At 39.6% G+C, this 26,506-nt stretch overlaps 1 protein-coding gene across 9 annotated transcripts; it reads right to left on the bottom strand.

The window, feature by feature from the left end:
* Nucleotides 1-8,047: 8,047 nt before the first annotated feature.
* Nucleotides 8,048-25,340, bottom strand: LOC128026937 (UDP-N-acetylglucosamine--peptide N-acetylglucosaminyltransferase 110 kDa subunit). Of its 9 annotated transcripts, none has more exons than XM_052614218.1 (24): nucleotides 24,871-25,192; nucleotides 23,844-24,024; nucleotides 21,315-21,558; nucleotides 20,497-20,565; nucleotides 17,159-17,275; nucleotides 16,999-17,078; nucleotides 16,722-16,917; nucleotides 16,406-16,453; nucleotides 15,126-15,266; nucleotides 14,917-15,017; nucleotides 14,667-14,820; nucleotides 14,476-14,577; nucleotides 14,211-14,390; nucleotides 13,910-14,068; nucleotides 13,744-13,833; nucleotides 13,519-13,644; nucleotides 12,909-13,079; nucleotides 12,710-12,826; nucleotides 12,477-12,623; nucleotides 11,770-11,817; nucleotides 11,413-11,565; nucleotides 9,827-10,079; nucleotides 9,014-9,137; nucleotides 8,048-8,930 (listed from the first exon to the last, which is right to left on the bottom strand). In XM_052614218.1, the coding sequence occupies exons 1-24, from the start codon at nucleotides 24,905-24,907 to the stop codon at nucleotides 8,750-8,752; spliced, it is 3,219 nt and encodes a 1,072-aa protein (XP_052470178.1). In that variant the 5' UTR covers nucleotides 24,908-25,192; the 3' UTR covers nucleotides 8,048-8,749. The 9 variants fall into 9 exon arrangements, with proteins under 9 accessions (XP_052470178.1, XP_052470179.1, XP_052470180.1 ...); XM_052614219.1 differs by having other exon boundaries at nucleotides 23,844-23,994; XM_052614220.1 differs by lacking the exon at nucleotides 16,406-16,453 and having other exon boundaries at nucleotides 24,871-25,292.
* Between the last annotated feature and the right edge of the window lie 1,166 nt (nucleotides 25,341-26,506).

The raw sequence follows: 26,506 nt of genomic DNA, 5'->3' as shown, positions 1-26,506 counted from the left end.
CATAACAACGATGCAAAGAAAACAGTATACAATTGCTTTTCCGTCTGAAGAAACATTAGAGTGAAATGTGTTTTTGATATAAGTAGAACTTTTTTTTTTTTTCAGGTGAGCCAGCTGAAGGGAACTCCTCTCAGGTGGCCTCTGTTTACCAGCGAGAGTCAAGAGGTGCAGCGCTACACCAACGGTGCCACCAGGAACCTCTTTTCTGAGAACATGGAGAACAAAGTGACCCCTATTAAATTCGTCTGGGAATCCAAGCTCAAAAGGGACATTAGAGAACCGGAAGATGAACTCCGCAAGAACATCACAGGTGGGCATTTTAGTCGTTTTGTTCTTGTACCTTAACTTTAATGCCGTTTTAATCACCCTTGTGTCACAAAATTACAGAACAACCTTCACCTTAAGACCACATGGTAACCTCATTAATCACTGATTTGGAAAGCTTGTACATAGAAAGCAACTCAATGTGATACACATATATAGATTCACAACTGATTCCAATGGAGTTTGAAGTTTGCATGTTGCTAAGCTATTGACTTAGGTGCCTGATTTACTAAACAGATCAAATTAGAGTAAGACCGCGAAAGAGTCAATGGGTGTGGATTGGAACGTTCTATGGTTGATCTACTGACAGTGACAAAGGCAGCACAAATTAGCAATGATAACTGGGTGCATGTAATATAGGGCTGCACGATTAATCGAGATTGTGATGTGCATTTAGTCAGTAAAGCCGGTTCTGTGATTAGCAGTAAACCTCCATCACATGTTTTCAGTTGGAGCAGCATTTACTACACAGAGCCGTAGTTCTCTGACAAGCTATGCAAAATCGCATTCATAATCACAGACGATATAATTGTAGGATTATAAAATTGACTAAATCGTTTTTGATAATGACAGCTGTTTGTAGTAAATAGGGATGTCCAGATCTGATGACGTGATCGGAAATCGTGCCCAATCACATGGTTTCAGACTCGATCGGAATCGGACGTTACCTCCCGATATATATGAAGCGTATGTCTGCGGAGGTATTATAAAGCTATTTAAACAAACCTAATACAGCGCCTCAAAAACAAACACCCGACACAATAAATCGAGTTTACCCAGGCAACCCAGCCGAAGAACAAAGTCAGCTCACGCTGCAGGAAAGTTTGAAGAGGAGAGAAAAAATGCCTCATGAGAGCGTGAAGGCGCAGGACATCACAGTCAAGGTAGGACAAATCAGGGGCTTAGATTAGGCGGGTGAATGTCCCTCCCCAACGTTTATCATCACGGAAATTTACTTTGTCGGTCAAGTGTGTTCGCATAGAGGTTTTCAAACTCAAAGAGAAAGGATAGTCTGCATGACCTGATATTTTATTCGTACACAGAAAACAGCGAGATGAACATCACAGAGCGCTCAACATCTCATGCAGTGTGTGTTTCATTCATCCTCAAAGCCAGAGGGAGCTCTCGTGCAGAAAGTCATATCAGAAAATTCCTAATATGGACAAAAGCGTCCAGCTATCGCTGTATAAAAACTGTTGTTTTCACAGAAAAACGGAAACGTATGGAAACACGAAGACATTAATATACGATCACGACAATATATTGTTTTTCAAGTCTCAATATATTGTTTTTCAATCTCCAGCAGGTAATACTACAGTTGCCCATACTACCAGTCAGAAGTTTTTGAATAGTAAGCTTTTTAATGTTTTTTTAAAGAAGTCTCTTCACCAAGCCTGCATTTATTTGATCCGAAATACAGCAAAACAGTAACATTTTGAAATATTTTTACTAGGCTATTTAAAATAGCTGGTTTCTATTTGAATATATTTCAAAATGTAATCTATTGAACATCCTGGCTCTGTATTTTCGCTCTTCTTTTTTTAATGTATTATAGAAATATCGGATCGGGACTCGATATCGGTAGATAAAAACCTGATTTGGACATCTCCAGTAGTAAATGCGGATCCATCTGAGAGCACGTGAAAATACCACATTTAAAACTCCATAATGTCTGTCGAGTGTTTAAAATAAATCCTTCTTAACAGAAGAAGCATGATAAATAACAAATAAATAAGCATAAATGGCTGCCCACTGCTTCCGGTGTGTGTTCACGGTGTGTGTATGCACTTTGGATGGGTTAACTGCAGAGCACGAATTCTGATTATGGGTCACCATACTTGGCTGTATGTCATGTCACTTTTAACTTTCATAATTAAGGCACACAATATTTAATTTTATACTAAATCAGGGCTATTCAATTGGCAGCCCGCAGGCCTAATCTGGCCCGCCAATCATCTTCATCTGGCCCGGGGCAAGAGTCACACACATGCCTGAAATAGTTTTTGCTCTAATTAGTTTGTCAACTTGGTGGTAACACTGGCCCGGGCCATTGTTTCACACCCAAAAAAGAAAAGGAAGACGCTCATGTGACAGGACTATGAGATATCCGCAACTTTAAATGGGTGTAATGACCATGCTTTCGGTCATATCTTCTAGCGAGAAATAGCACAGACACTGTTGAAAATAAAATAAAGTTGATTGTCAAATGGAGTTTGTAAGGCTGCGTGTTCGATTGAGCCGCTTCAGCAGACAAAAACTCACACAATTATGTTAAAATGTGCAGTTATGTCAAGTTACCTTGTAAGCATGGTCTTAAACGAGTCCTAAATGACCGTAGCATGTTACTAGAAAAGAGAATGTGTGTGTCAGATCATTTGCACCAAATTTTAAAGAGATAGTGCTCTTTAAAGTGAAACCTGATGAAGTCTGTCATTGATGTAAATCAAACAACTAAAGAAAAAGGAGAAATCACTCCCACTGCTCTAGTCGGCAATTAACTTTTGTAGCTTGAATAAAGATTCATGTTAATTTTATAATTTATACATATACAATTTAGTTTATGTGAAGACTTTGTTCAGTTCAACTTAAAGTTGTCACTTAAAGTTGGCTTTCAGTTATACTGTAATGTTGAAAGGCCATAATTATTGGCTAAAATTGAGGGAAAATGAATTTAAGAGAGATATCATTAACATTACTGGTATCAATGATACTGGCCTTCATTAACTGTACGCTACTTGGTAAAAAGATGCAATTAAACTGTATTTAAAATGTACCATCTTTGTTATTTGTTCATTAATTTGGAGTTTCAATGTAAAATGATGATAACATAAATATATTAATATACAAATAAAAAAAAGACATACGGATGACCGCCCCTACCTGGCCCCCTTCAAATTTTCAATTTGATAATCTGGCCCTAAAATGAATTTATTGAATAGCCCTGTTCTAAGCAATGATGCGCTTGATCTATATCTGCCCACTGCTCCGGGTGTGTGTTCATGGTGTGTTCACTTCTCACTGCTGTGTGTGTGCACTTGGATGGGTTAAATGCAAAGCACCAATTCCGAGTATGGGTAACCATACTTGGCAAATGTCACGACTTTCACTTTTTACACTCTTCATTGAAAGCAGTTCCCTTTCATAGGTTCATTTCAATGCTGCGACGATGGCATTGCTTTGGGAATACCTCTGTGATGAATGTCTGAAGCCCTTATACTATCATGCCAATTTATTGGCCAATAGCGCTTTGCACCACCAATACTTACGTATGCTATATACGCCTGCTGTGTGCTGTTTAATCAGATTTTGATTCCTTGAAGAAGCGAACCATCTGTTGCCCATGGGAAATAGATTCTTGTGTTCTAAGCCATCTATTTATACAGAGCAGTTTACTCCTCTAAGGCGGACACAATGAGTTTCCGGTATGGATGCATGTTTCACAAATTCACAAGGAAACTGGCAGGAAAGACCCCTTTGCTGCCTTTATCTATTATTGTGATCATCTGATCATCTATTGAATGATCTTTGAAAAGATTTTCAGTAAATCAAGATCTGCCATGCACACTGAGTCTCCTCTTCCTTAAATAAAGCTGATGTTGCTTTTCATTTTTATTCAGTTTTACTGTATGTTTAAAACATATAGAACATCCTTCAATTAAAGACTTTTTCATTCATGGTAAAGAGGTCCAGTGTCCTTTTAGGACATTAAATGACTCCAGACATGACGTACGAAGAGGTTTTCATCACCAGACTAGATTTGTGCATGTGTGAAGTGAAAGTTTAGCTGATGTAAACTGTTAATTGTTCGCCACATTACCATGTACTATGTAAAATAAAAATGCATAAGCAAATGACTCTTTAATGATAATATAACGGTTTTGCAATGTAAGAATTAAAAATGTTGTCCAGACTTATTATTATTATTATTATTATCAATGTTATTATCATTATTATTATTGTTGTTGTTGTTTTTATTGCAAGCTAAGTTAAACTCACTGCTTTGAAGCAGTTTCAGGAAACAGGAGAATAACTCAAATCGGTTCAGGTGTTGTTCTCATCTGACAGTGCCAGTGCAGTTAGTTTGATCCTATTTTCTGGCAGCTCAGTTCTGGCATAACTGAATGAACACAGTGTGACATGATTCCAGTCTGCATCATGAGTGTGTTTTTATCATTCTGAATCTTATAAACACCTCCTTGACTGAAAACTGAAATGCACCACAGAGAAATTAAGTTCATTGTTGAGTTGTGGTTTCTCTGTCGGGTTGAAATAAAGCATTTGTAACTTAGCCAGGTTTGACTGTTTGCATGATGATCTTGCAGATATGATATTTGCAATGTGGTCCTTTGACATAACAGATGATAAATAATGCCTTGTGTTGTTTAATCACAGCAACAATGACTTCACCGAGAGATCACCATCAGAGAAGCATGGATAAACCGGTTAACATGTCGTAAGAGATTGTTTATATTTTTTTATATGGGTTTTCACTTGATGCAGAGGATTAATACAAACTTGCATAGTTATTAATAACTATATATGTAAGTTATATGTAGTATTCTGTATATATCATTTTCATATAGCATATCAAATTACAGAAACTTTTCATCAGTTAATATACACCTTGACTATATATAAATTTGTATTACAGAATGTACATGCCCTGATATTCTTTTTTTCCCCTTTAGATCAAGTGTTATTCATCTCAAAGAAGAATTGACTAGACTTCAAAATAAATTTTTCCCAGAATGCAACAAACGTATAGAGAAAATAAGTGATCTCATCAATGAGTTTAACAATGGTTACAGCCTTGCTATTTATGTTCTCCATGGAGCAATAATTGGAGGAATCATGATGGTGTTGTTGGCATTATCCGTTTTGGCCATTGATGTAGAGGTTTCTCAATTATCTTTTGCAGCTACGGCTATAGTTGCTGTATTAGGTGTTGCTTATCAGCTTGACAGGAAAATACAGCGGGAGATCTCAAAACACACCATTAAAGATGAAATTAAGGGATTTCAGGATACAATTAACAACACTATTGACATGCTGGAAAAAATCTGTCAACATACCGAGGAAATATTGAGAGACCCTTCACTATTAGACCACAGAACCCAGGCATTGAGTGAACATTTTACCTACTGCTTTGAAAAAAGGCTCTTTCGGAAACATGACAGTATTAAAATGGGTGACCGGCTGTCTAAAATAGTGCATTTGTCTGGAAAGCTTTCAGAAATGATCGCCAACATTAGTTCTGTGCCTGATATCCTCAAAGAGATTATCGAAGATGACAAGAGGCAACATGACAAACCTGCAAAACCCACACGCGAGCAAATAAATAAAAGAGAGTTCAAGGAGAAAGCAGAGAAATTCATTAATGATATGCAGAAAGGAATTAGTGAGCTAAAAAACGGAGTGAAAGAAATAAACCAAACAGCTGACAGAATATCAGATCGATTGAGTTGAATCTGACGAAATGAAAAAGTATGAACTGCTGAGACGTAACTTGTAACTGGATCCACATATGACAGTTTTGAAGAATTTGAACATTTCATTGTCCTACAACAATATTGTTAACATTGCCAAAAGTTAGAAATACGGTTTTATTTTTAGAAGTTATTTTGTGTATTTATTTAGCACTTTCATAACAAAACATAATAAAATGTACACAAATGTATAATTGTCTTTTTTCTGCTTTACTATGTAAGTGATGGTACATGCTGTATCTTGCAGCTACTCCAGCACCTGAAACCACCAACGAAACACCAAACGTGAACGGGGCCAAAAACAAACCCACTAGTGCTGTGATTCCTGCAGCTGCTGCTATTACTGTTCCTGACAAACTGCCCAACATTGTTTAACCTATTATCTAATAAACGCTGCATTCCAGATTTGATGCCAACTTGCAGGCCCTTTGCTTAACTTCCTTTTATCTGTTGCTCAAATGTACATCATTGCTTGGAATCATTGCAGTACATTGAATTCTAACATCCTGAGCCAATTGGAATCTGCTCTTTTGGAATCTGTTGTTTTATCAAGACCACCTGTTATGCAAAATGCACTTTTACATGGTGTTTGGACATAAATATGTTGGCAGTGTGTGAACAGCACCACACTAGAATTATAAAAATCCACCCACTCATTTTTTATCACTATTAAACCAAAACATAATAGAACAGAATATTTAAGTGCTAGTATTAATTGGTCAGGTGCTGGAGAAAAAGGTGTGTCCTTAGATGTATTTTTGAAAATTGCTAAACACTCAGCTGTTCGGATTGAGACAGGGAGGTCATTCCCCCAGTTGGGAAAAGTCCAGGAAAAGGTCTGTGATAGTGATTTTAAACCTCCTTGGGATGGCTTCTGGAGGGCGCACAAGAACTAGTGAGTTGGTGCAGCACCAGTTGTCATTTTGTATGCAGGCATCAGTTCCTTGAATTTGATGCGAGCGGCTACTGGTAGTCAGTGTAACCTGATGCGGAGAGGAGTAACATGAGCATTTTTTTGGCTCATTGAAGACCACTCTCACTGCTGCATTCTGCATTAGCAGAAGAGGCTTGACAAAACATGCAGGAAATCCCGCCAAGAGAGCATTACAATAGTCCAGTCTGGAGAGAACATGAACTTGGGAAAGTTGTGTGGCTTGCTCTGAAAGGAAGGGTCTAAATCTAAATCTGCAGAAAAATCTGTTGTAGCAATATGATCTGTGAAGCTCAAATGATGATTGATCACAACTAGTTTTCTGGCTGTCCTAGAAGGAGTTATGGTTGACGAACCCGCTGTATTGAGAAGTTGTGATGAAACGATGGGTTTGCTGGAACTACCAGCAGTTGTGTCTTAGTAAGGTTGAGCTGAAGGTGATGGTCATTCACCCAGCTAGAAATGTCGCTCAGATAGACTGAAATGCGAGCAGCTACCGTCGGATCATCTGGTTGGAATGAGAAGTAGAGATAGCAGTGATAAGAAAAGCCATGGTTCTCAATGACAGATCCTAATGTAGATGGAGAAGAGAAGTGGTCCAAGCACTGAGCCTTGAGGAACACCAGTAGCAAGAATATTTTAAGTATTTTAAAGAAAATGTGCCTCAAAATATACCAAAATTAGTTTCCCTGATAACACAGAGATTTCAAAAAGAGACTTCTATTTGAAGTCTGCATTTACATCTGCAAGATGTTTTCCATCAGACGTCATTGACGTTTATTAGATGTCTTTAAGATGTTTATTATATAAATATAATTATATAATAATTGTAAAAACGACACCTTGAAAACATGTTTGTACACAGCAGATGCTTTCCAAATCAAGATAGATCATATTTTTTAAATCCAGTCACTTAAGATAAACAAATCTGACAACCCCGAGTGAACTTTCACCCACTAATTGAAAACCCAGAGTCTCCCCATTAAATCTAATTTCATAAAAAGAGAAACAAAAATAAAGATAAATAAAATCTTACACTGTCTACACAAATTAATGTGATGTGAACAGAGCTCAGTATGATCAGTGATTCTGTATACACTGGATGGCAGGTGCTCTTTTCAATAATAGGACAAATGGACTCATAATTTCTTTATTAAACTGAATAGTGGTTAAATTTACAATGGGTGCACATCACAGCTCAGTAACCAAAAAGACCCTGCAGATCACAACAACCAGTATGTGTTCACTCCTAAAAGCAATGGAAGAATAAATGAAAAAGAACTGCAGCCAAGTATGTGCAACTCTCTTTATGGTTTGCCACATCTCTTTATTTCAGTTCATGTAAAGAGCCTTACAGAAATGACACTGACAGTGTATAAATAAAAAGAGTGAATAGGAAGACAGTGTACAAAACCAAAACAGCTTAGAACATACTTACCTAGACCTTTCCTGGTAAAAATCATAAAAAAGGCCATTTGGAAGCCTTCTGTAATGGTGTCATAAGACACTCCTCTGCTCAGCACGTTCACATAGCATGTTTTTAAAAGAGAGGAATTTTCACTCATTGTTAGCATACGGAAATGTTGGCATTCAGATTTGGAAAAAGATGGGTGATCTGAGCTATGTATCCATCACCCAGATTGAAATCATGATGATAAAGCTAAAATAGGTCAAGAAGCACATAACCCAACAACAACAAAAAAGCCCCTATGCGTGATTACGTTTATATTTTCTGAATTATCTTAAGACTGCTCCTTCACTTTTCCCCATAAAATCCACTTTAATCACAGAAAAGTCCCTTAGAAGCAGATCAATAAACAACGAAAGTGGAGCCAACCAACATCAATGGAAAAGGGGGAGGAGTCCCAGTGGAGCAGCTTTGTGCATCCTGCTGTCCACTCTGGCTCATGATCATAGTCACGGTGCTCACCCATAGAGTCTGTGACAGTCACATACTGGAGGACATGGGGGGGGGGGGGTCGGGGGGACATGCAAGGACAAGCTTAGCTTAGGTGCTCTCGCTGCTCTCCAGAGACTGCATTTTGACCATGTGGTCAGGCTTTCCTCCAGCGGAGTAATGCTCCCACATCTGCAGGTAGAGTCTCTCCAGGTCCATGGTGTACTGTTTGGTGTTGAAGAGCGGGCTGCAGATGCGCTGCTTCCACACGCGGGCGCGGACCTTCTTCAGGCTGAGCGAAACCAAGGAAGAACGGGTTTCAAAGATCTTAAACATGTCTTGATTTGAAAGTGGAAAATTACAAGAACAACTTACAATTCCATCTCAGTGCCCAGCTTCACAGCCACATCTTCATACTCCTGACGACTCTGGGCGATGAGCTCAGGACAGCCAAGACATGTGAGCTGAGAGGCAGCCACACGAGAAGCCAGCGTCTCTCCTACAGAAATCACAGTGTTTACTGGCTAGTAAAATTATGATCATGGATAAAAACTGGTAAGCTATTCCTTAACAAATATTGTTTTAATAAAGTGTATTATTATGGTTTCTTAAAGTTTTTGAGAGTTGTAATGAAGACCTGGGTTTCTCTTTTAATGGATATTACTTCAGTAAAAAAAAAAAAAAAGATTTTAATTGGTCATAGCTTCTGGAGATAAATAACGCAAACACTGGACAAGGATAACGTTTTATATTTTCTGAACAAACCACTAACCAGAACAATACCAACAGAAATGCTTACAAATCACACTAATACGAAACAAGTTGATAAGTGATGCACTGAATTAATTAACAATTAAGCGACACATTTTCTTGTTTACTGTTCTTATGTAGCTTAATGGATGCATTACATGCGAACTAAATTTTTCATTTTTTTATTGGTTTGTTTTTTAAATCATTAGCTATCCATTAAACTCATGAAGCCAGAATGGAATGCATTTTCTTTCTCTTCATATTTTTATATCAATATAGGACAAGATCATTCTATTTAAATCAATGTGATAAACGAGTTTGGTAAAAAGTGGTCCGAATATATTACCTACTATCTGTCTCTACAGTGTGCACCATGTAATTCAGAATCAGTAACAGACTACAGTAATCGACCCAGCACTGAATCCTAGCTTGTATTACCTGGCATAGTAACCATGGGGGTACCAGCCCACAGCACATCCATGCCTGTGGTGTGTCCGTTACAGAGCGGCGTGTCCAGGCACACATCAGCCAGCTGTCCACGTCTCACATGCTCCTCTTTGGGAGCCACGGGGGAGAAGATGATGCGGGAGGCAGGCAGGCCCAGGTTCTGAGCATACTGTTGGATATTGGGCTCACCCACGGCTGGGAAGCGCAGCAGCCAAAGCACACTGTTGGGCACACGCTTCAGGATCTACACAACCGACAGCACAGACCATCAGTTTCACAATGAGGACATGTTACTTTCAATGAATTGATTTAAAAATAAATGACTTAGGACGTCAATGGGGACCAATGCAATTGTTTCGTCTGTTAGCCAGAAGAAATAACTTCATATGGCTTTAGAAAAACATGACAGCTTCACACAAAGACCAGACTAAAATTAAAACAGGCCGCCAAAAAACAACACTAGGATGAACTATCCCTTTAAAGCATGAGTTTGCCCAGCTTTGTACTAGGGGTGTGCACGGATAGTCGAACATTCGATCTGCTCGAATTATTCGATAAAAAAAAAGTATATTCAAATTTCGCAAAAAAAAAAAAAATCACAATAAAACCTAATTTGGTCACTTTCTGTGATTTCTCCACGGCATATTTGAAGATGTATGCAAGCAAAAATAATTAATGAATGAATAAGGGGCCGTTCACATATCACGCCTAAAAACGTGCGGAAAACGCTAGGGGCGCCTGAGGCGTCTGTCGTTGCTAAGCAACAATGACGCGCTCTCTCCATGAAGACGGGGAAATTTCAGCAAAGGATAAATGGATTTGCAGCACTAAAAAAAAAATAGCTTTTAGTAGCTCTGCTATTAAATTTATTTCAAAATGGAAATCCATACACAGCTAGGATCACAGCATACACAGCTATTTGTGAGTCCCACCAACGTCTGTGCCGTCAAAGCGCGTTTTCTCCGTGGTCGGCCTTATTGTAAACAGACTAAGAAGCCGACTTTCCCCCGATCATGTTTACATGCCCGCATTTCTTAACAAGAACATGTAAAACAATAGAAAAAAAAAGCAAAAAAGATTTGCTGACAGTTTAAAAATTTAGTGTAGGCTACGTTCTACAATAGCCTAATTGCTGCAGCCTGCTTTACGTTTTTTCTTTGTTCACTTTTCTTTTTTTTTTTTTTTTGCTTTTAATCATTACTTTTGTTTGTTTGCACGCATTGTTAAAGGTTTTCAGCTACAAAACATGATGTGTAATGTTCAAGCTTACTGTGTGTAAGCTTGTTCAAAATGACGGAAACAATAAATGTTGCTGAAAAATAACGTCTGATTAAACAATTTAAATAAACGAATATTTGTTTTTTGTGAGCTCAACTATTCGAATGTGATTTGCGGAAAACGCCCATCCCTACTTTGTACTACTATAATGTCAGTAGTTTATGTAAATGAACTGTGTGTACTCTTTCTCTGCGTTACCCAGACATCACCACATAATCATCATCATCCGGCAGACCTCTGACAGATACATGGGTTTGTTCAAATCAAGTAAATAAAATAAGTTTTAAAGCCAATCTTACATTGGCCCACATCTGCAGGGTGGGAGGGTCAATCTTATAGAGCTGGTTGAAGTTGCAATACACAATCGAGTCTTCAGGCAGGCCATACTGCGAGCGGGTGGTCACCACGATTGTTCTGGGAACTTCTTCTCCAGTTGCGGCCTTGTTGTTGATCTAAATGAAAAGATTAAAGAACAGATGAGTCAATAGTTAAGGTACTGAAAAGACAAGCAAGTGCCTTAAAACTGTCGCCCATCCCTAGAAGCCTTTTAACTTCTCTTCCACCAAGTTTGTGCCACCTACAGCAGTGTGAAGGCCCAAGTGTAGGCAAAAATGGCTATTACACATCCTGTCTCAGCCAGTTTGTGTGTGCCATACCTGCAAGGCTACAGTCCCAGATACTATAACCTCCTCCACTGTAAACATCTGAAAAACAACAACATGTGGTAATATTCTGACTCTGCCGACTATCAAATTGTCTTTTTGACAGATCTGCGAGATGATCAAAGGAGGAAACTGATCGGAGGTCATTAGAATCGCTTCACAGCACCAAAAAATTAAGTCCCTCATCTGAAAATACAAATGGCACAAAAGCAAAGACAGCCAAGATCAACCTTCACACCGCTAAACTCCATAATTACACGTTGTCAATTCGGCCATGACAGAGGTGCCACTGACAACAGAAGACAATATTCAGAATTTGATCTTTGATCAGAAATTGATTATGACCGTGATTCACTTTAACCTAATATTCCCAGTTACTAGAAACAATTAAAACAGCTTGCATATGTCTGGATTGTATCTTGTAAACCCATTATTCAACGAAATATATCCATTTATACATGCACTTCCCCAAACTAAATTAAAAGAAATCAAAAACAGTGTTCATGTAACCCTCTTTTTCAGAATGAGGGTTTAATCATAAAAATGATGTGCATGTAAATGAGGTCAACTACCCACCGATCCGTCATGCTACGAAAGATGGACAGGACTAAATCCTGATGAGAACCCAACTTTCGAAGCAGTGAAGTTAGTGAAATTGCAGTGAAGTCAGATCAACACTGAGGGCCTGCGATGGGCCGTACCTGAGTTGTGGCCAGGCCGTTGCTGACCGTGAAGCCGTTGATGGTGACCTGGATCTGGCCCTGGTTGATCATGTTAATGATGGCCTCAGCGGCCGTGTTCATGGGGATGATGGGCATGTCAGCTGACTCTTGACCATCACATTCCATCTGAACGTAGAGGAATGAGAAAGAAACATTAGCATCTCTGTTAACAGGGTAATGGAACGTATTAAAGCAGTGATTTCTTCACGAACCTTCACAATTTTGATATCCGGCAGGCTTTCCAGGAAGGCTTTCAGATCGATGCCATTCAGTACAATGCGGTTGTCGAAAATATGGCCATTTGACTTGAAGTCTATTACCGCTTTTTTCTATTGGGTAAAAAGAAAACCATGAGCCTCATTCTCATTTACAGATTTTTTTTTTTAAATGTGATTAGAGACTCAATCTAACCTTGAGGTGAGGGAACATGTTGGCATGATCTCCAATGAAGAAAGTGTTCGGCATGTAGGCCAGTTTCTCAGAGTACTGCTCTGCGACCTCAAAAGGAGACGTCTCTTTATCAGTGATGATGTAGTCCATGAACGGAGCTCCACTGGTGCCTGGGTATCCAAGCCACATGGCCTAGAGTAGATTGGAAAAATAACAAATTATTCAACTAGATCTTTATATATTATCTGAAGTACCATTTAAAAGTTCCGGCCCAGTACGATATCTTGAACACAAAGTCAGCATTATTTATAATTATTTTTTTAAGGGTCATGTGATAATAAATCCCGGAGTAATGGCTGCTGAAAATCCAGCTTTGCATCAACAGAAAACAGCCATTTTAATTGTAATTATAACATGCACTGCTACTGTTCCACCTGTTTCTGTCTCTATACTATTCCAAGCCCAGGTGCAAGACAGTCCTTATTTATAACTGTAAGAAAAACATCATTAATGGTTTCCTGAACTTACATTCCTAAATAAGGCCCAGGTCTCTCCTTCAACGCTTGTTTACATGATTTATCAGCTACTGGGTAAAAATAGGCAAAATAAAACTAAACAAACAAGTTCCAACCTGAATGGGTGCAGGGCGCAAGGCGAACAGCTCATTGCGTGCTCCTTTAGTATAGCCATTCATGTTGACCAGGATGTGGACTCCATCTTGCTGGATCCTGTCTGCTGCTTTTCCATTGCAGGGGATCTATGAGCACAGGACACGATGAAATCAAGACAGATCTACAAATGGAGGAGGAAGACGATATACCTAAAATAAGCTTGTGTTATGTACATGTATACTCACCTGTGAGAGGTCAATGAAGTGATTAGCCTCCGCCATGACTTTAACTCTGAAGTTGGTGCTGTCATCAGGGCTCAGAGCGTAGCAAAACACCTGTGAACAATATAACAGTATGAAATCACCAGCTCACCACGATCTATACATAACTACAGCATTACGGTCTCATCACCTCGAACTTCTCAGAGTTGTGCATGCCAGGGATGGACTGCATCAGGTGGGACGTGGGATGGTTGCCAAAATCAGAGCTAATGTAACCCACACGCAAACGGCCTCCACTGGCCTTCAAGTCCTTTGGATGCTCAAAGGCAGGCTTATGAAGAGCATTGATCTACAGAACAAGCAAAGTATTATGCTGTAGCTTATGAACTAAATAGGTATAGGAACTACTTTTTTTTGACCGAAACCAAGGTATAATTCAGAAAATGTAGCAGAATGGGCCTGTATAAACATGTTTAAGGTAACACACACACCTTATCCAGACACAAGTTGCCATGTCTCTCTGCAATCGCTTTGCGGAAACCGTGAGAGAGGGGATAGAGCATGCTGTGATGGGGATGCACGGATGGCAGGCGGTTCTTCTCCAGCTGATCAGCCACGATGCTCACCAGCTTCTTCATGCGCTCATCGTAGTCAGTCCAGTCACAAACAATCTGAGGACCAGAGCACAATGACATCACACAGAGAATCCCACCAGAGTGTGCAGCGAAAGCACGCACATTCAAGACATTAATGTACCTGCAGACAGTGAGCCAGGTTACAGTACGCATCAGGGAAGTCAGGTTTGAGCTTCAGGGCAGTGCGGTAAGATGCAATCGCTTCAGGAATGTTCCCAGAATCCTTCAAGAGGAGAACGATGTCATTTGAATCCAAATTAACACTGAAACCAACTGAAAGGAAGTGAATTCTCCAGGTCTCTAGATTCATACCTTGTGTATCGAAGCCAAGTTACTGTGAGCATCTGCAAAAGCGGGGTTGATCTGAATGGCTCGAGTGTAGCACTGCAGCGCTCCCTGAACATCCTGCATCTCTTTCAGAGTGTTGCCCATGTTAGAGTAAGCATCAGCAAATGTGGGGCTGATTCTGCTCAGTGGTTGACAACAAACACACAGTGAGACTTTGAAAGACACCAACACAAAATGACTGCATCAGACTGCAGAGCCAGAAACAAGAACACACCTGATTGCCTCCTTATAGTGCATGAGCGCTTCCTGAAGTTTCCCCTGCTGCTGCAGGACACTGGCAAGGTTTGAATGGGCAGCAGCAAATTCAGGGAACACCTTTCCAACAAATAAAACCAAAATTTAAGGCAGGATTCTAAATCTCTCACTTGAAAGTTTTGTTAAACATGTATATGGATTTTCAGCAGACGTCATCGGTCCCCTCACCTCCAGTGCTTTCCTGTAGAGCTGCACAGCCTCCTCAATGTTGCCCTGCTCGCGCTTGATGTTGGCCAGATTGTTTAGGGAGTCGGCGTGAGTCGGGCACAGACGCAGCGCAGTGTTGTAACACTCCTCAGCTTCAGAAACCTAGATGTAAACATGCAAGTTAGCAGCCAATAAAGCTCTTGATTCTAATGGTTGTCCAGTGAATTTTAACAGGCAAAACCCAGCCATTTCAACAGGAATTCATGAGGTTGGGAATTTCTTGCAAGGGCAAAAGACTTCCCAACAGTATGAAGTTGTGGTGGGTGGCAGGGTTCTTTTTTGTCTGTAAAATTGCATTATTGTGAACACACCGTAGGGTAATGACGATAGTGGATTTTGCCGATACGGATAGCTAGGTTGGATCACACTGGCCGATACAGATTAATTAACGGATAGTTTTTAAAATGCATGCCTAACAAAAAAAGTGCTTTATTTAAAAAAAAAAAAAAAAACGTACCGATTCATACTAGTAGTAGTACTAATAATAAAAGTAATAATAATAGTAAATGTTGAAATTACCACAAAATCCATTTTATTTTTTTCTAAATTCTGTTATTTTCACCTTGTTAACTTTTTTTTGCAAACAAAGGGGATTTACTATAAAAGAAGAAATGTTGTGTGATTATTCCTTAATCAAATAATGTTCGTTTAATTTTAGTAGTAGTATGCTTCTGTTTTTTCTACTGAACAACAGACTGGACTTATTTTGACGGGTTGCCGTGAGTACCTTTACAGTTCTGTGTATCTGATATGATGCTAGTTTTACTCAAATCAAACGTTCAGAAGCTCATGAAAGCTCTCTCAGAGCAGTTCTGGAGATGTTGTTCATGTGTTTACGTCCTCATTTATAGAGACGACAGAAGCTGAAATCACAGCGAGTGTCACATGCACTTCAATATGTGTGCAATAAATGAAACTACACATCTGCGTCATTCTTTAGTCACACAGAACATAGTTACAGATACTAGTCAATATCGCGATTTGATTTATGTGTAATGACCTACTTTTGATTAATTCATTCAAAATTTGACCAATTCCGTGACATTCTGCGTTTAACAGTGAATTTTGTTTTTATGACTGGATTCCGCAATTCTGTCCACGTTTTCCGCATCACGGAAATCACAGGGCACTACAATTACACCAGCACAATGTAAACTCTCACACTTTATCTGCTTCTATTCTTGAACACGTAATGATTATCTAGTCAAAATAAAAGAGCTGTGCTAAGTAGGAGAACTCACCGGTTTCACACACACTCCGGACGCGTCACGTTCAACTCGAGCAGCGGTCTAAAACAGTTTATTAATTCACCAAACGGACAAAAGTTTACTTCAAGAATGAACAATGAGGCATAGATAAGTTTGAAGTTCAGTGTTTAAATAACGGAGCAAACAGAAAGAGCGATCTATATCATAACTCTATAAATGAAGCATACAGACTTTTTTAGAGCCACAGAAAGACAAATGTTTCGATGTAAATGCTCAATATAAATCTGGTTAAACATTCAATAAGATGAAGACAAAGGCATAATTCAAGAACATAAACGTAGGCTCTTACACTGCCCTTCTCCTTCAGAGCATTAGCAAGATTGCAGTATGCATCAGGAAAGTGTGGCTGCAGCTCGATGGCACGACGGTAGGTGTCAATGGCCAGGTCAATCAATCCCTGCTCATAGTACACACACGCCAGGTTTCCATGGACCACAGCATGGTTAGGGCTCAAGCTTAGGGCACGCAGATAACCAGCAACCGCTCTGTAAGGGGAAAACCACATGTATCAGATTGTCTGAAAAAGGCTGGAACAAAACGTAATGGCAGAGGATGTAACCATTCACCTGTCAAAGATACGAGCCTCTTTCAGAACATTGCCCAAGTTGATGTAAGCATCCAAAAAGTTTGGGTCCAGTGTCACTGCCTGTAAATTCATTGAACAGACCATGTGAACATCATACTCATTCATCACTGTACAAAGTGGGATTGTCATCTGCAACCAACCTTCTCAAAATGATGTATGGCCAGCCAGATCTCCCCCTGAGCATTGAACACGCAGCCCAGGTTACTCCAGGCCACGGCAAAGTTTGGCTGAGTTTCAATTGCTTTCAGGTAACAAGCCTTCAAAAGGTTAACAGTAAAGAAAAAAAAAAGGAGGAAGAGGAGGTAGAGAGTAGATAGAGAAAGGGTTGTAAAAGTAAAGAAAAGATCAAATAAAAAGGAAGAAAGAACAAAAAGGTAGACAGAAATTGAGTTAGTATCCATTCTCACAAAAAGCAAAAAGTGAGTCTACAACATGGGCTCGCGTGCGCGAAATTCTGCTGCGCAAAGCTGCACACTTTTCCTACGCTGCGCAAATCCAACCAACACCTATACTCCGACTTACATTCTTCAGTTATGCAGTTTCTAATCAACTTTTAAATTAAAATTAAGACTAAAAAACAAACACGTGGAGTGCAGATCAAGTCAGCTTGAGATCATTAACAGTTACATTAGTTACATAATCTCAGTAAATTACACAACCTTAAATGCAAGTGCGGCGTGCAGGTGGAGGTCCCTGTAATGCGAGCGCAAAAAGCCACGCAGGCAACCCACACAGTGGTCTCCGCTTGCGCCGTTTCCGCTAGCGCCCGTATTCGCCTGCGCCAACGCCATCTCAGGGAGCAGACTGCAGACCTGGAGCGATTCGACTCCCCACCAGTCTGGCACACACAAAACTATGAAACCCTCTTCCCTCTGGGGCCTTCAACTTGACTGAGTTCCCACGGCCAATTCCATTCATATCTTAAGGGGTTAACTGTTGGAGAGTTAGCACTACTTAAGGGTTGTTGCCTTTGGTGTCATGTTTAAGGTTGCACAGCCGATGGGTGCCATGCTAGCAGGGAGGACGTGCAGGTCTGCAACCTGCCGGCCAGAGGTCGAGGGGAGGGGAAGAACGTTCGCGCGTGTATTTTGGTCGCGGTTTTGACGCTGCGCCGCCCTTGCGTCGCTGTAGACTCACAGCGCATCATCTGCTCAGCAGAACGCTGCAACTCCAAATAAAGGAGAAAAAATAAATCATAATACAAATGAACAGGAAAAAAATTATCAACAAGTAAGAGAGTTAGAGGGTTCTTACTGTGATTTCATTTGCTAACAACATTAAATCCATTTCTCTTTTTAATTACTTGGGCACTACACTTTTCTTTCGCTTTCATTAACTCTATCTTGCTTTTTTGTTCTTCAAAGGAAGCCACAAGACAGAAGAACTCAGGCATTGGAGTAAGGTGTTTTTCTTTCTGTTTTGTTACAAACCCGTTACCATATTTTTGGACTTTGTCTGGGGGGGCGGCCGCAGCTGGAAGAGGAGAAGACTGATGCTGCCCTAGTGTTCCTGTCCACCGGACCGCACCTACGCAGGAACACTGTCACCCACCTGAAACCTTCTCAATAACAATATCAGTTGTGGAAAAACCAAAAGAGACAAAATAAGAAAACAAGAGCGTTAGTAAAAGTTTGCAATCAAGACATTTCATATGGATATCAAAACTTGTATTGACAAAGCAAAACAAGTAAAATGAAACCAAAAACCAAAAAGGGGAAATAAATACAAAATGACCTAACATCAGTTTAAACCCATGCAATGAAAGGATTGTACGCTTTCAAAAACCAGAGTATGTTCACGAGGGGTCGAGATTGAAGAAAGGCTCTGAGATGATATTAACACACAAGTTCAAACTTTTCAATACTGGGTCACATTTTCAATTTTAGATAAAGGAGGGAGGCCAACTGGCTTGATCTTACCCAAATGAACTGATCACATTTGCTCTGGGAATATTATTAATAATCATAACATACAAGGGGGAAGAAATGTAATTGATGATTCTTTTGGTCTTTGTTTAGATGGTTTATACCTCGTTTGCTTTATCCTGTCCTGCCATCTTGAGTCCTGGCCAATGGATATGGAAAAAAAGCCTGGGGTTTAAAGACTTCATAATCATCTAGAAGCCTCCACAGCTCTGAAATAAAGAGGTCATCGCTTGTGTCGCGCGAGTATAATTCTCTCTTTCTATCAGCGTCTGACGCGTGCAGTGGAGTGCATAAAGCGATCTGTCTGCCTGGCACAGCCCAGGGCTGACACACAGTGTTGGAAAAACATAAACCCTCCCGAACCCTTGTAAGCCCTAAAGACAGGCGGATGAGAAGTTGAACTGGGGGGGAACACGAAAGGTCAAAATGATACAGGCTCTACTCGAGTGCACTATGGAGCCCTTACAAAGCATCTGTTGGCTTGACTGAGGGGTCAGGCAGACAGTTCGACGCGCACACAATCCACAGGCCCTAAGCGAGCGCGCGGGGGTTAGGAGCGACAGAGTTGGTGGGGGGCCGCCGGCCCCTCGTACTCTTCCCCACCCCGCCCCCCTGAGGCACCAAATAAGAGGGCTTCTAACCAACAGGAAGAGAACTCTCTCTATAACATCAAGACAAACTCCCAAGGACCCACCGAAAACTCAAATAGCCACACTGCCTCAAAGGCTGCATTTTTTTCGGGCATTGTAATGCTGGGAAAGTAAATCCAAACTCACAGCCAAAGGGCCATGACTTTTTAACTTTTAAAGGGAATCAGTTGCTTCTAATAAGGCAAATGACCAGAAGGTGCATGGTTAGGGTTAGAAGCCATCTTATTTTTTGCACAGCAAAGACCACTGTCTTCATCAGTCCATTTATTTCTCCAAGACCGAGCCAGCGAAATCCCTCCAAGAGACTACAGGGAAGAAAGGCATGCCAAACTGCAGCATGTGTTTTAAGACCCCCGTTTGGTGAGAGACAGAAGAGCCCAGCCTTTCTTCCTTTGTATGTGGGCAAGTGGGGACTGGCTGGGCCAGGATGAAGCAGTGTTTTAGACTGAAAGAAGCATTGGAGTGAGAGAGGAAAAAAGAAGAGGAGGACAGAATGGGAGTGTCTGTAACCTAGTCATTCAAATGGACAAAAAATAAAAAATAAATAAATAAAAGCTAGTTTGAGGGTAAAGGGGTCTTAACCTTGTTGAATAAAAAAAAAAAAAAAAATTAAGATTTTGCTTTTTGACTAGGTATGTGGGATGCAGGTGACCCGGGGGACTCTGGGTGCACTCTGCTCGAGTCGAATGCTGAGGCTAGACCCGCAGGACAGTTAAACACTGCTGATGTGGGGAAATAAAATGAGCAGCACACTCTTGAGTGCACTGACAAGAACTTACTAAATAAAAACAAGTCTAACACTCACTCCCAAAGTGCAAGAATGGCTAGGTGTCTGACAGCTATGATTTTTAAATCAAAAACAAAAATAGATAAACGTGCAAGGGCCGACATGTTTAAACATACCTTTGCCTCTTCAAGGCGCCCAAGCGCCTTAAGCAGGTTACCCAAGTCACTGCGTACACAATACAGATCCTGTAACAAGAGACAGAAAAAATCATCACTTACCAACTAGTACATTCAAAATACACAAGGGCTTGCTGACATAGTACAATTGTATTGACATCTTACAATACATTTAATATTTGGTTATAAATACTAGACTGTGATGATTTTAGTGCTCCCTTTATCCAGCCACTGAGGTTCAAACTATTTAAAACAACTGATTCAAAACCCTGCAAAGATCCTGAATGTTAATTTAATTGTTAAAAGATGTTTTATTAGTATCAAGATCACTCTTCCAGTATCTAATATATTTAGGATTACTTACATTTTTAGGGGTCAATGTCATTGTTTAGGCTTCTTGCAAGCATAATGTTTAAAATGATGGTTACAATGATTGGTTACGCTCTAAAACACTTTGCATAAAGATATTGCATAATAGTGTTGTCAAAAGTACCGATGTCGGAACTGAAATTTAGCATTTCCCGCCAGCATTTAGACCGCTGTTGTGTGTATTCTTACAGCTCTGATTGGTCACCGTGTTCACGTGCTCAATGGATACGTCTATGATTGGCTACTAAGATCCATCTACGAGCAGATATATTAGGCATCCGCTGATAAAGGCTCCTGTATGTTTCAGTGTAAGCACTCAGTGAACATTGATACTTTTAACAACAGGATTACAGATCATCAAAAGGCTGAAAATAGAGAGATCATTTCTAGCTGTATGACACAGCATGAAAGCACTGGGACTCTCTGAAACGCTTTGAGGCTTAACTCACAGGATTGTACTGGAGAGCAGACACATATGCTTGAACGGCTCCCTCCATGTCCCCTGCGGCCACCAACGCTGCTGCCAGGTTGATGTATCCATCGATGAAGTCTGGTTTGAGACGGAGCGCGTGACGGTAGTGCTCGATGGCCTCCTGGAGTTGACCCCGTTCCTTGTAAACGTTGCCCAGGTTAGAGTAGGCCTCGGCCAGCATGGGGTTCTGCTTGATGGCCAGAGTGCTAAAGTGGGCAGACCTGCAGAATATCAGAGATTGAAAATTAGGAAAATTGATAGAATGAGACTGACATATTCCCATCGTGTGCAAACAAACACACCCCTTAATACTGTTCCCTTAAAGATGCTGCAAGTAAGTTTTTAACTCTACTGAAGCATAAAAATACCTAAATATATTTACAGATATTTAAGAAACATGCTAAGTTAACCTGTTAGCAAGCACCCCCCATTATGGGACTCACAGCTGAAAGGGCTCTACCGAATGTATAATTGTAACAGTTTCCTACTTCAGTGCGTTACAAACATAATTTTGGTGTCTTTGGAAAGAAGACCATTTGGGCTTTGCGTTTTATCAAACAGAATTGATAATGCTCAAAAATATTAAAAGTTATAGACACTGAAGTGCCTTGAATTTTTTTTTTAATCACACTTAAATATTTTTTATTTGATATAAAAATACATGAAATGAGTCCTGGAGCAATCTAGGAAAGTAATGGGTTGAAAGTCACACGTCTCATGAGTTTCTATTTCAAATCTGAAGATGATATCATTAAAAATGAGACTCCTGCAAATATTTTTATAACATACAATATTTTGTTATAAAGTTTTCAGGTTTGCGATTCTGAGCTCGTTTATATTTCTGGCATTTGCCACATGTGCGGGCTTCATTGCAGTGAAATTTAATTTTGCTCAGTTTCTGCTGCATTTAAATGAACTTACATTTTCAGATACTTTTATATGAAATTGATGTTCACACAGTTATGTTTTCAGAGCAGGACAAAACATCTGATATAGAAATAGATCTGTGTGGGAATGCAGCCTGTTAAAGCGGTTCCCGTCTATGATCTCATCAGTAATAATCAAACGGCAAGAATGCGGAGGAAAAAAGAAAAATCCTCAACTGTTGTCTGTACACTTTCGGGCACTTGAACACTTTTTTTTAAATAAGTAATTGTTTAAAAAAAAGTTAATTTTGAACCAAATAGTGAGATACCCAAAGATTGCCACCCCAACCAGCTGGCAGAAAACACAGCACATTTCATTCCTTCAATTGTCGAGTGTGCTTGTTCTTGTTGGTGTCATCAATCTGGCAACCTGCGTGTGTCAAGTCCGAGGAGGAGGGGCATGGTGAAAAATACCCTCTCCAATATTTTGCATTTGAACTGCAATACCTAGTTCAACCACTAGCTGTCAATCCTACAATCAGCACCTTTAAAGAAATGTTCCAGGTTCTGAATTTTCATAATAATGAGATTTTAGTTCTAGATTGAGCTTTCATAAAACTTTCAAAGATTACCAAAACGCATTCTTTGGAATAACTGTATGTGCATACAGTAACCCTAAGAGCATGGATTAACAAAGCATACATTAATAAAAGGTCATCACGTTCATTACCAACATAAAAAAAATAGTTGCCTCTTAAGGCAGGACTGAGAGGACATCTTAACAAAACCCCCAACTAAAAATCCCTGTGAAACAGAAGTTGCAAACGACTTTTCTCCAGTGTTGTGACATATTTCCGAGAGAAACGAAATAAGTGAGGAAAATAGTGGGCGTGGCTTATTCACGCCCAATAAACATGTATTTAGTTTATTAAGCATAATATGACAAAGTTATGTTGGCAGCCCTGTATGATGTTCAACGTCTCAAGAGCTTGGTTGTAGCTAGTTCAACTCACCGTCAAACTTTGTGAGGTACCAATGGTGTACACTGACGGGACAGCGTTCTCTGTTAATGACAGATATCTCACAAACCCCATTTCGTGTTCTGTCCAATTTTTGAAGCATTCGCGCGTGAAGTGCTTCGAGCACATTCGTGACCACTCTGTTATCCCTCCTTCCTCGCAATGTAAAAAATCAAGCCATCTGGACCGTAACGAGGGAATTTTAGGGAAAGGGAAAAGTGTTCCGTGAGTTCCACAACCAAAAATGCACCTCCTCGCCATCTCTCCTTTCACGCACTGTCAATGCTCGCAAACACACAGGCAGCCTGTCTACTGTCAGTTGGAGGGGCGTGGTTACGGATTAAGCAGACACCCAATTCCTCAAGCCTACGTCATCAGTGAAGGTCCTCCAATGCAGAGAGGAGGGGCATTTTCAGATTTTGATTAAAGATTATGAAGCCAAAAAATGTTTTGGTGTGGATTGACTCGCATGGATGAATTGTTCAGCACAAAACCATCAATTTAGGCGAACAAAGTAAATATAGTCAATTTTGATTTCATGTGAACTTTAAAACCACTCCTTTGTTCCCAAGAGGAGCAGTGAAGCAGACCCACAGACCTGCTCCATGAAGACCACCTCACCTGTCAAGTCTGCGGCACTGGAAGTGGATGGAGGACAGCAGCAGCAGTACACCAGTATTATCCGGCTCCTGCCTCCACAGCTGCATACAGTGACGCTCCGCCGCCTCAAAATCTCCAGACTGATATTCACGGTGCGCCAGCTCTGCCAACCCTTGGAAGGAAAGCATACGTTTGGTTGGTTCTGGAGCACCAACGCAACCCAAAGGAGGGGAAAACAACATGTTAGAAGAAATGGAAATGAGGTCAAATGAAAATAAAAAAAAGACTAAAAATTAAAAAAATTAAACTAAAATGTGGAAGCATTTTTTTATGTATATAAATTTGTCACTGAAAAAAAAAATAGCACAGATGGTTCATGTAATGATGACAGCACTTGTGATATACTGCCATCAAAAAAATCTATAATAAAAAAAACTTCGCATCTATTGATATAAAATGACTGAAATTAATAGATTTGAGGATTTAAAATAATTAGTGAATTGGATTTTGGCAAAAAAAAAAATAAAAAAAATATGAACATCAAATTCAGATGTAAAGGAAAGATTCGAAATACAAATGAAAAACAGAGACGAGGTTTGATATGAATGAGTATGATGTGATATGAAGGTGCTAAAGACAAATTAAACATACGGATGTGTTCCAGAGTTAGACATAATTCGGGATTTAAGAAAAGGCTCCACTTTAAATTACAAAAGTCCGTCCAGAAGAGGCAGCCTTTTACACAAACACCTCACTCACCGTCCTAATAACGTCAGCTGGCTGCATTACCCACCTAATCTTGATGAATGAGGGAAGAAAATACTAACGTATTTAATAACGTATATTAGCTAACGTAACGTACATGATAATAAACAAATGCCTAGAAATACCTTAAAAACACTTGACGGTTTACTCATGACACGCATGCAAAGAGGCCAGCATTACAGAACTAGTAAACTGGTCACAAAGAAACTGAACATTACATCAATAAAAGCGGGAGCTCAGTTTGTTTATGTCGAGTCACGGTTCCCGTTAACCGTTAAGTTACCTGTGCTATCAGCCGCGGTCCCCACCGAGCTCGCCATCTCTGCTCCACTCTTCACCGAATCCTGATCGACGGAGGACAGTGTGGCGATTTACGAGGTGTACAATATAAAGGTCCCACACTTACTTGATAAACTTTAAAATTAAGATCGGATGTTATTGACAGAAACGCTGAGGTCTTCGGTAAACAGTCTGCTGCTAGGCTAACACGCTACAGGACAAATCTGCGGAATCTGGCGAGCCAAGAAAACACTTTTAATTAAGTTTTTCCTCGGCGTAACTAGCTCAGAGAATATATAACTTAAAGTATTTAACCTTAAATCGAGATCGGTAGCAAAATAAGCGAATTTACATTCAATACTCTGACCACTGCAGTATTTTTAGCTAACAATGGCTTTCCAGTCTCCACCGAAATGGCGGATGGAACCGGAACTACTTTTTCTAGAAGAGGAGGAGCAGGAATATAAAAAAAGTAGATCCATAGAAAACAATTGCGCACTGTTTTTAAATGATTAATGCGAAATCAATTTTGAACGGTTGTACGGAAGTATATACATCATAAACATACTAAAAGTTTAATAGTCTATATCCGTTTTCGTGTACTCTGAGAAGTATTTGGCTTTATGCGCGAGCGCCACTCGATTTAACATAACAGCGATCTGATGGAGTGTGGAAGCAGACTGAAAGAAGGTCTCTAATGCGAAATTTAGAAAACAATAAAATAAAATGCAATTTACACTGAGAGATATTTTACAAAATAATTCAAGGAATGATTGCTATAGTTTTATTTTTCAATACCTTATAATAACTAATTTGTGGGCGAGGATATAAAAGAAAAGAGGGAAGCGACTATCCCTACTCCAAACCAGTAGGTGGCGGAAATACACCATTGTGTTGTTTGTCAACCGCCAATAAAATCTCAAGAAGAAGAAGCATGCTGTTTAGGCGGGAACTGTCACACAATCTACTAAACATCACAGAGTACATGAAGACAATTGTTTTGTATTACAGGTTTTATTAAATTTTCTGGTTAAATATACAAATCTCGTATCATCTAATTAAATATCCACTCACTTGCATACATTTCAATACAGAAATCTGAACATTGGACATAACCAATTTCTACATTCATGGTTTAATTATACTGAGAGATAAATGGTTTCACATGGGTTTTGGGGATCTTCTTTAAATACTTCACAAATCAGTGAAATAATAATTATAAAATAATAAAAAATGTATGTAGGAATAAAATGTTATATAAATCAGATGGATGATATGAACAAACCACTCTGTAAAAACCTTCACAATATAGATATAAAACTAGGAAGTTTGATAAATGGATGGGAGTAATTAAAATAATAATAATTGTGACAGTACTTGTTGTTTTATTTATTTTAATTTTTTTACTGCAGTTGACATGGATTAAAATGCAATTTATAGTTATTTCTCTTTGTTAAAATATTGTTGTTTTTTCTTGTACATTCACTGATTATTTTATGATTGACATGGAGAATTGTTTTTTTTAGAAACAAAGAAACTGAAGTGAGTGTGCAATCAGGAAACGAGAGTCACGTATGGAACAAAGGAAAGAGAACAAAAAGGAAGGTGAGGCTTGAATTTGGATTTGGAGTGAGAAAAGG

The sequence above is a fragment of the Carassius gibelio genome, chromosome A14, assembly GCF_023724105.1.
Source record: "Carassius gibelio isolate Cgi1373 ecotype wild population from Czech Republic chromosome A14, carGib1.2-hapl.c, whole genome shotgun sequence".
NCBI classification, from domain to species: Eukaryota; Metazoa; Chordata; class Actinopteri; order Cypriniformes; family Cyprinidae; genus Carassius; species Carassius gibelio.
The sequence above is the reverse complement of the archived record's forward strand: the minus strand, read 5'-3'. Positions and strand labels throughout refer to the sequence as shown.